Genomic DNA, 10945 nt, shown 5'->3' with positions numbered 1-10945 from the left:
AGCATATACATAAATACACTTACCGTGCCGATATCTTCAAGTAATAAGTCTTAACACCAGAACAATTTAATTATTAATAACTAACACTTTTGGCGCGAATATTGGTTATCTAGTGCTCCAAATGTCATTGACAATAGCTGTCATGTTATTTAATAATCTAAGGTTGGTAGTGATAAATATTTTACACGAAAATGCCAAGGTAATGCATGTACAGCCTAGTTTTAGTTCTTTGATCAATGGTTTTAGTATGTTTTTACAATAATGGAATAATGTCTCACGAAAGTTACAATAAAATTAATGGAATAATGCGTTCAGTTTATTAGTTACTAAGGCGTTCCCTTTAAAATCCTTCACACTCCTAAGTTATTTAAAACGCTTTTCATTGATTAATTATTCTATAATAGTTTATTCTTAGAAGTGAAATCTATCTAAAAACAAATAATAAAATAAAGTGTGCTAAACAGTATTGTTTTCACAGATTTGACCTTGATATTAAATCCTTCAAGAGACAAGTATATTAAAGCCAGTAACAATTTACGCAACGAAACATCTGTGAAGAAATATTGCAACAAAGCTTAAATTCAAGAAATAAAGTATTGATATTTTCTTTCAAATAATTAGTAACTAATATTTTTATATGCGATTACAACACTACTTTAGTAAGAAATATCTGGTATAGTGTTGTGTAGGACATACAAGAGGCAGTACATTTGTCCCGTACATGACGTCAAAATGTAAGAGCGGCCAAAAGGTAAGTATTGCCAGCATTCTAATAACCCTTTCCAACATTACGGTTTCTTATTTTATTTTCCTCCAAAAACCCCTTTTTATCGGTTCAGTGTACTGTTCTTACTTTACGATGTAATACATTAATATGTCATGCCCTCACTACCAGTATTGAGGTTTCATCCCCTGATTATGGGAAAAATCTAACACTTTGGATCTTTCTTCAAGGTCATAATTCATAATTAATTTCTATGATTATAGTCTCTTAAAAAGTCTCCAGGTAAAGAATATTACATTTAACTTAATTTTACGTTCCACAATTTTCAGTTGAATTGGATTTAAGAAATATTCTTTTTTTTTATCTCAATTTTTATTACGGCTTTTTTTCCTAATAGAAACATGACAGCCCCATTATATGATACAAAATTAAATATTATAATGATATAGGTACACAGAAAGCAGCTAAACCAGGTTTAGCTTGCTTAGAAATATTCTTAAACTTGTTAATATGATATTTTTTTATTTTATTTTACTTACTCGATACAATCAAATATTTATGTTCAATATCAATTAGGGATTCAAACATTAGGGACATTTTTTTTCATATGTACTTAACACTGATTATAAAAATATTTTGCAATGGCAACATCTTCTCACTGTCAGCTCTCTTGAAAACATCGCATCGTCCTTCTTTTCATTCTACGGAGTCTCGAGCACAGACCGATATCTGCATCGTGAAATTCCTAAATAATCACGAACTCCTTTTGAAGGAGGAAAGTTAAAGTTTTTCCTTCTTAAACATGAGAGCAAAGGTACATTACTATTTAAATGATATATTTATGTCTAAGCAATGTGTTTTATAAATCATGTTGTGCTTGTGTCAGCTGAACCGCGTTTTGACCTGTGGTGTTTAATTGTTTCAGTGGCGTAAGAAGCGCATGCGAAGGCTAAAGCGCAAAAGGAGGAAGATGCGTGCGAGGTCCAAATAAAATGGTAAGTTTTTACGTATTTCTATTACTTGTCCTAAACCCATACCTAACCGGCTAGGTACTTATCCATAACCTGGTCTTAACTCTTAATAACAGTCGCACAGTCTCTCGTAGGTCTTACTTAGTCATGATAATTCAGCTGAAATATATTTCGTTTTTTTCGTTCGATTCACATTTTCATAATTTTCATTCTTAGGATTCCTACTATCGGGCCTCTTCATCTCTGTTTATCGGGTTTTATTATTTCACAGTACTTGATTTCAAAGACTTCTGTCATGAAAACAACCTAACCTTAAAATATGTATACCTTAAACTGAAGCATGTGTAATGAAATAATTATTAGTATTCATTGTTTACTACAACTACTTATAATGTTCCTTTAGACACCGACTCTTGCCATATTCCTAAAATAAAGTTGTAGTAAATTACACGTGGGAATAAAATATCGGCGTGCTCAACCAAACACTTAACTGTCATGGGTGATTGGCGGATGTTGATGATAAGTTGCTACCATTCGTTGTTGAACTAGACATCTATTTCTGACAGAGAAGGTCCATAGTTTGAGGTCTTATGGATGGATACACATTCAAAACAATAATCAATAGCTATCCAAGATTTAATACCATTGTGGACACTTGATATACCTACTATTTATATCAAAATATTGGTGTAGCAGTGTGAATGTATATCATTTAATTTGGAGGTTATACAAATAGCATGGTATTTTTATATTGTTTACTACTTATTATTTAAAATTTTCTATTCCTAAGTTGCATATAATATAACATTCATATGTGTGCTGGTTAATTTGTGTTTAAACCAAAGTAGTAGTTTGATTTATATAGTGTCATTAATTTGTAATTGTATATGTTTGTACTCCGGTGAGCAGGTTAAACAATAATGGAATCAGCCCCTCCGAGGCAGTCGTTATTTCACTTTGAGATCAACGTAAAGAATAGGAGGGCATAGTAGTATGCTTTTTCCGCCCTTGGAATATTAAATTGTGTTACAAGGAATAAGGTTAATAAAAATTTTAAGAATTTTTATTTAAAAAGCATACAAAATTACAAGGAGATTAATTTAATATTCTTCTACTTTGAAATGCAATGAAATACTTATATATTTTTTATTGTTGCAGGTACACCAGGTGGAAGTTAGGATCATCTAATAACTACTAGTGTATCAAATAAAAACCCACTAAAAATCAAATTATCTTTTATTTCATTAAGGATCCTAAGACCTAACGGTAAAATGGGATGAATAGAATTCAAAGGGTGAATAGATGTTACTACATTTTTCCAATATTTAATCACCCCTCTTTTGTATCTATTCACCCTGTTTGACGGTAATTCAAGTATTTTTTTAATTGCAATGAGTATCTACTGCAAGATGACATGTTTTATTTCATGCATCAAGTATGTAATTTATTCCTGAAACTACGTGCCTTCTAGGTATTAACTCTCTATTGCACCAAACCCTACAAAGCACAGAGGTGATAGGCTGTTTGTATGCGACACATAAATACCACGAGTTACGTAGCCACCATGGCCCTTCTATTCAAAGTGATTATTGGGTAACTGGATGCTGTGGGTTCGATTTCTTCATCGAACAACTGATCCACAAGTATATTTTATAATACAGAATAAAATCTCCGCCGTGGGGTTCGGGTAAAAAATACACGGTTTTGTACTCTGTATGTTGTCTACTGCATAATATCTTTAAAAAAAAGTGTTAAATCTAGTCGCTAACTCCATAGATAGGTGTGATTCTTCAAAAAAGTCACAAAAAGATAACGGCGTCATTATCCTGAACCAAAAGTTAACAATTCTGGCGATTGAAACACATAATTTGGTTTCAATAAATTAAGCTCTACTCTCAACCAATCAAATATAAATAAGGATGATAAGAAGCTACCACGATGCTTAGCAACGCGGGAGAATAATGATTTGCTGCATAAAAGTTAAAGTTTTTGAAGAATCAGGTTCACAAGTATATTTTATAATACAGAATAAAATCTCCGTGGGGTTCGGGTAAAAAATACATGGTTTTGTACTCTGTATGTTGTCCATTTTGTACATAGGCCATAGGGTACTACTGCATAATATCTTAAAAAAAAAGTGTTAAATCTAGTCGCTAACTCCATAGATAGGTATTCTTTTTTTCAAAACTCCGATAGACTATTGACATGACTATCGTCATATTTTGAAGTTAATCCAATTCATTGTATTTTTATAACGTTTACACATGGACATCTAAATTAAAAACTGCCATGGGTCGAATGTCGGGTATAAAATGGGAAAAATCTACACAATGTCGACCTGTTCACAACATCATTTCTTCAGATTTTCCCAAATATAACCCTCAACCATGGAAGTTTATGGTAAGTTAGAGTTGGATTATAATGATTTATTATTACCTATCTACTTAATCCACTGTATAGGTATAATGAAAAATAGTGATTATTTTCTCAAATTACAAGCGTCAATGTGTTGCATCGAATAGGCAGAAGAAAAATTAGTTAGCGTTTTCATAATACACGCCTATCTGTTTTTAATAGGAAGGTCACCCACGTATAGAATGGTTGCTCTCATACGAGTATCAGAGAATGTGGATAGATGAAATTGAAGCTTGGAAGAAGCGAATGTATCCTGAAAATACCACAGTAAATGTAGACGTCGTGAAACGTTATGTTCTTACTTTTAAAACAAATCATCAACCTCCAAAACCCGAAAAGAAGAAACCATTTAAAATGAAAAAGTGAGTACTTACATGTTTTGAAAATGATACATAGTGATTCAGATAAATTACAGTAAGTAATAAATTGATCTGACTGGCGGATAAGCAGTGTTGGTATTAGCAAATTTTAGAATGTCCGTGTACAGTTGGCGCAATGGTTGGGTAAAAGGCTGCTGCGTGTAGAGACCCACGATGCGTGCTGGTTCGATTCCCGCACGGAACAAGTCTCAAGTGACCCACATTTTTTTCTGGATCTGAATATCTTGTGTATGTGAATTTGTATGTTTGTAAATGCAACCACGACACAGAAGAAATCATGTGTACAAAATGTCCACGTTGAAAATACAGGTAAACTTTGACCAAAAAGAGTCTGACGCGGTGATAGCTGGAACTAAAAATCGGAAGTCTCTTGCATTATTGCATTGCAATAAATTGTGTCAACAGATTTCATTAAAATTAACAAACGTGTTGCTATAACCATTTAAAATAAAGGAACACAAGTTGTTAATGCGATATTTGCGACACCAATTTATCCATAGGCTTTTTTTTATTCGATAAAATCTAATGCTTGACTACAATCCCACCTGATGGTAACTGTAATTCTTTAACAAAACTGGTGCGTGGGACACTATACAAGGGGATTTCTAAGGACTGGGTGTTGTGACTGAGACTATCATTGCTTACATCTTCTGGAGAGATTCCCTGTGGGAGCCTTTTTTTCAAATTTTATTTCAGAGATCTTCTCAATTTCTAACTAAATCTTTATACTTGTAATCAATTACAGGTTTGAAGGTATTAAAGGTAAACTGGATTTTAAACGCCCACCAAATGATAAAGCGATGAAAGGAAATACAGCTCAAGAAAATAGTAAAAACGAATAAATAATATAGACGTGACATTTAGTGGATACATTTTCTATGCATAAAGTAGGTTCCAAATTGACTGCAATAAAAACTACAAAATATCCAAAACTATGTTTTATTATTTTTTATACTACATTCAGCATTTTGTAGTAGGTATACGAAATCTTTGATTCTTGCAACTTTCATTTCTTTACACATTCGTATCATAGTAAACTAGTAAAGTTTATTTTTATAAATTCGTTTGCCTACTACAAAGCCTGCTAATGTAAGTAGAGATAACATTGTAAATAATTGCGGATTTTGTAGGAAAATAAAAATTAACATCCAATTAGAGGATATTTTTATTTAAGTTCCATTTATATTAAACTACTGTGAAAGCCGTCTATTAAGATAATGTTCCATGAATAATAACTATTTCACTCTACTTGATTGATTGAACACACCCCAATCTTAATAAGCAATAAAATTACTAAGTAAACTTCTCTTTTATATCTTTTTTATTTACAGATTTGAGTAAATATTGAAATCGTTTCATTCGCAAATATGTAGTTACGATAAATCTTGTATTTTTTTTTAACTTACACGTACATTAATATAACAATCATGACGTATTCGTGATTCAAATAAAAGTGACGAAGGAAACTACTTATGCAGGTTACAATAATAAAACTATCAAATACATCAGCAGTCGGTAAGTTTGGCAGGGCAATCAGTTTGAAATAAGTAGAAAAAGATACACTTAGGTATATTTTTACCTTCCAATATTACTTTTTTTTTTGTAATTGTAGATTTATTAGTAGCTTGTAAATTGTTATTGGGTCAGTTCTTGAATTACCATCGGGTAATGACAGACAATTCATTAAAAATCCCGAGGTACTCATAGTTATTTTCTAGTTTTATTCATCATTAAATTACATATAGCAAGTTCACATGACTTCGCCAGTGGGCTAACAATCAAAAAATACTTAACCAAATCAGTCATTATTATAATAATTAGGTACTACGGTTTTGAACGCAACACCATATCATGTACAGTTATACAAGTTAAAACATAGGTGCTCCTCAACATACTTGGTCATCGTTCGTTGTGATAATGTATGGCAATTATTCATTAAAATAGAGCACTTCTATAACTGTTCAATCAGAGGAAATAAAACCAAATAATTTTGCCAAAATATTAATCACTCTTTGAGTAAGTTGTGTTTATATATTTTAATGTGGAATGATGTATATTATTGTGTTCATCTAGAACATTTTTAAATTTCTATAATGTACACATACAATTTTGTTAATTTATGCATAACATTTTTGTTGATTCAAATTACGGTTGTAAGGAACAAATGAAGGAAATTAACCGAAATGAAAATCAAAAGTGTTCCCTGGGAATCGGCCGCCGAAATCAAAATGTTGTCCGCCACGGTTGAAGAAGGTCTGGAATACTACGTTGGGGTCGATATCTGAAAGTGAAAACATTAATGATAAGAAGTTAGCAAATTTAGAAATTTCCCCAACTACACAGAGTTCGAAATTGTGCCAGTTTGTTGCATACTTGTAAAGAAAAAATTAAAGCTGCCGAAGCATTTGGGAGTAAGGGTAAAGGTAATTTGTAAACAACGTTTTGTTATCCTCGTATTATCTAGTCTCAGGTTTTAGTTGTTTTTACAAATAGTTGGTATGTCAAACATAAAAGGTCCTTATAGTTATTTATTTACATTTGCATAAATAATAAAACAACTAGTTACTGACCAGCCATGCCGGAGCCATCATCGTCGAGGTCTTGTCCGTGATCATAGCGCGCGCGCTTCTTGGGATCACTAAGTACTCCGTAAGCCTCGCCCACCTCTTTGAAGCGGCGCTCCTGCTCACGACGCTCGGTGTCGGGCGCTCCCGCGTGCCTGTCTGGGTGATGGACTAGAGCGCGCTTCCTGTAACATCCATTTATGTTTGCTACAGAATTGATGCCAAGACAGGCTATTTAGTTCCTATACATAAATTATTGTAAAAGTAGCAGCCGCAGTCTGGAATTATGCCAAGGTTGCACCAGTAAGTTAGAATAACATACGTTTTGCGAAAAGGGAAATAGATATTATCATTAATAAACATATGTATTTAAACTGTGAATGAACTTTTAAAAGTCTTTTATCTAAGAGTTACAATTTTATCTTTCGGAATAGTTGATTTGATTAAGGTTATTTCACAGAATTAGATAAATTGATTAATTGCATGTTTAAAAATTCCTTAAGTATTACCTATATGCTTTCTTGATTTCATCTTCTGAGGCACTCTTGTCAATGCCAAGTATTTTATAATAGTCTTTGCGTTTCGATTTTTTGAGAGCTATTTTAGCTTCATGCAGTAATTGCTTATTTTCCTTGCTCTTGTCAATCTTGTAGAGTTTTTCATAATCTTTGACAGCTTCTTCGAATTCGCCAAGTTCCGTGTAGCACTTGGCACGTCGAAGTAACGCCTTCACGTAGTTTTCGTCTAGTTCGAGGGCAGCCGTGCAAGCTTCAGCAGCTTCCTTGATTTGGTTCAGTTTAGCACATACTGTTGCCTTGTTGAAGTACAGTTTAGCATTTACAATCTTATTGTTCTTGTCAATAGTCAAAGCTTCATTGTAGAGGCTCAGAGCTTGCTGCCACCTACCCATTTTGAATGCTTCGTTACCTGGAATGACATTGAAATTAAATTGTTAAATCAGTTGATGAATACCAAAGACAGTTAAAAATGCTAAGTTATTCAAATTAGAACTGTATATAACTTTGTGAATAATCAATAGCTGTTTTATAAACCAAACTGATATGTTACCTTCTTCCTTCTTTTGTTTGAGCAGTTTAGCCTTTTTATAAGTTTCCATAGCTTTCTTATGGTCAGGAGCAAGTCGTAAAACTTGTTGGAAATGCTTGAATGCTTGTTCATCTTTATCCTGTAACATTAAATGCATTCCGAAGTTAGATCTGCAGTCTAAGGTTATAATAATAGCTATATACTATAATAAAAATATATATTTAATTACCTCAAAATACAGGCACAATCCACGCACATATATAGCCTCAGTGTCAAAACTGTCAAACCTTAGTGAATCATTAGCAATTTCCTGAGCCTCTTGACACCTTCCAAGCATAGCTAAACATTCTGCTTTTGTGAGCTTCGCCCTGAAAAATATTTAAAAATAAACTTTTTAATAATGAACAAAGATTTCAAAGTTCACTGAGTCAAAATTGTTTACAGACAAATTGCTGAGCAAGGTTGTTCACTGAAGTAATAAAATAAATATATACTTATTATAAGTACTTATTATAAAAGGTGTGATGTTATGTGCCGAAAATAATTAGATCTGTTCAGTGTGTCTTTTGTTCAAAGCAAATTTACACAAGCAAATTAGCTGAATAAACTTATGTGCAAACTAAACATGTTAGCACTTTGAAGTTAAGCTGTTATTGCTATAATATCTGAGTCACTAACTTAGTGCAAGAGGGACTGTAGTCGAGACAGCGGTCCATGCAGAATACGACGCGGCGGTAGTCGTTGGCTTCCATTGCGCGCTGAGCATCCTCGTGCAGCTTTCGTAATGTTTCTAGAGCACGTCTCTCGCTCGCCGCGCACTCCGCGCCTCCGAGCTCACTCGCACGTCGCACAGCCTGATCACCACCCGACAGGTCACCTGATTGGATAATTTTACAATAAGCAACTTTCTCATTGTGCAATGTTTTATAAAAACAAAAAAGTCATTGGTGTTTTCCCCATTAAAGTAGGGGAAAACCCAATGTTATTTTATCAAATCTATATTGTGGATTGTGGGTGTGCTTACAAGCATAAAATACCTAAATCGCAAATAACAATTTGTGGCAAACACAAAGAATCATTTCGTGTGGGTTTGGTTGCCTACCATGCATCATTAAATTTAATGTTCCTTAGTTGATGGAAAACAGTAATATCAACATCATGTTGCACATGTCTTATACAAAGTTTTATAAACATCTTGTATGCATTCCAATTGCAACTTATAAGACAAATAGAATAATTTTGTTGAATTCTTATTGAAGACAAACTAGATCAATGCTTGTTAAATCTTCAGGTTGGACAAAAAATGCTTGTAAGTTTAGCCTGAAAGTCTGATACAAAAGACTAATATGAACATGTTAATGTCTCTAACTTACATCACTAGTCAAGGAAGTACTAAATGGGATTTCAATAAGATTGATTGCCACTAAAACCATAATCACAACAATCTCAGTAGCCATATTTCCTTACATGAATAAGAAATGTTAAAACAGCTGTTCAACAAAATGGTAAACAGACTGTGTATTAATTATACTAAATGATATAGCAAAAAAATACATGTGACTAAAACCACAAAGTTAATAATGTAAATATGATAACTTGTTTTATCTTGCTATTGCCGGACATGGGATGGTTAAAGCATGAGGTCTAGCATGATAAAGGCAGCCTATTGAGTCAACATTCTTATATGACATCACTATTTACAACCTTCAACACTTGTACAATAGCATTATGTTGATAAATACAGATATAATATGAAATGTGAGTCTATTCATCAACATTATTGAAAGGTTTCATTTTAAATACTATAGAATACTAAGAAAATTGTACACCAATCAAGTTCAAACACTTACCCAGTGCAATACAGCATTTAGCCATGCGGATGTATCCCTTTGTGAATGTGGAATCCAAAGAAACAGCTTTCTGTGCATCTTCAAGGGCTTTCTTGTACATTCCCAGCATCATGTAGCATGCGGATCTGTTGCCATAGTATGCTGCATTTTCAGGGCAAAGCTGAATAGCTTCATCATACATAGTCAAGGCACCCTTGTAATTTTTGAATTTGTACAAATGGTTACCACTTTCTTTCTTTTCTTCAGCCACCCTAAGAAGAGAATAAGATAGGTATTTAGAGTTGAAGATCAAACCAATGTTAACTGTTATGTCAACATATATATTATTATTCCATGTGTTATTACGCGTTCATGTGTTATCAATCTCATGAAACACAGCTGATTCACCCTTTTCCTGCATTGATTCTTTGTTAAACATAGACCATGGAATCAAGCTGTAACAATGTTTGGATGAACTTCAAAGCAACCGCTATTTATTTGTGTGGAAATGCGTCATAAATGCGAAAGTAATGAGTTTGCGTCGATTCTAATATGCACCGATGGACTCCCACACAAGATCGGGCTATTGTACTAAATGTAGGTCATATGTCAAGGTACTCTTATTGTACGAAATTTAGAATCATAATTATATTCACAGAAAGTTTTGTACCTTCACCTATTGCAATATTTTATTTGTGTTTTCACTGTTTCATTTATCTACAAAAAACATGAAGGAACTTTGGCATAATCTTGTTGAATAATAAATAATATCAAGTATTTACCTTTCGGGACTCTTCGGAACTAAATTATCAATAGTTAAATCCAAGTCCACTACATCTGAGTCTGCCATTTTATATTTTGTAATTTTTCAAGTACAATTTATTCAAGAATTTTAGCCCTCTTTATTTTGACGACGAATCCACAAAAGAACCGTTCAGGGTTACCAGACTGATAGTAAGGTTATAACCATAGACAAAATCTGACCTGTGAAAACCTTTTCAGGCTGAAAATATCA

The 10945-nt window shown here is 33.1% G+C and overlaps 2 protein-coding genes and 1 long non-coding RNA gene across 3 annotated transcripts; 2 read left to right on the top strand and 1 right to left on the bottom strand.

Moving 5' to 3' along the window:
* Positions 1-1254: 1254 nt before the first annotated feature.
* Positions 1255-1695, top strand: LOC118273064 (uncharacterized). Its single transcript, XR_004783399.2, has 2 exons — positions 1255-1538; positions 1650-1695. It is a non-coding gene; the product is annotated as an uncharacterized LOC118273064 (long non-coding RNA).
* A 2001-nt stretch (positions 1696-3696) lies between these two features.
* Positions 3697-5422, top strand: LOC118273063 (uncharacterized). The gene is made up of 3 exons (XM_035589827.2): positions 3697-4095; positions 4273-4472; positions 5236-5422. Exons 1-3 carry the CDS (start codon positions 3985-3987, stop codon positions 5330-5332), a joined length of 408 nt encoding a protein of 135 aa, XP_035445720.2. The 5' UTR covers positions 3697-3984; the 3' UTR covers positions 5333-5422.
* Positions 5414-10881, bottom strand: LOC118273060 (dnaJ homolog subfamily C member 7). Its single transcript, XM_035589824.2, has 8 exons — positions 10713-10881; positions 9952-10202; positions 8780-8978; positions 8331-8469; positions 8123-8240; positions 7564-7981; positions 7061-7239; positions 5414-6771 (listed from the first exon to the last, which is right to left on the bottom strand). The coding sequence occupies exons 1-8, from the start codon at positions 10778-10780 to the stop codon at positions 6665-6667; spliced, it is 1479 nt and encodes a 492-aa protein (XP_035445717.1). The 5' UTR covers positions 10781-10881; the 3' UTR covers positions 5414-6664.
* Between the last annotated feature and the right edge of the window lie 64 nt (positions 10882-10945).

The sequence above is a fragment of the Spodoptera frugiperda genome, chromosome 1 (assembly GCF_023101765.2).
Source record: "Spodoptera frugiperda isolate SF20-4 chromosome 1, AGI-APGP_CSIRO_Sfru_2.0, whole genome shotgun sequence".
Lineage (NCBI taxonomy): Eukaryota > Metazoa > Arthropoda > Insecta > Lepidoptera > Noctuidae > Spodoptera > Spodoptera frugiperda.
This window is presented reverse-complemented; position numbering and strand designations above follow the sequence as displayed.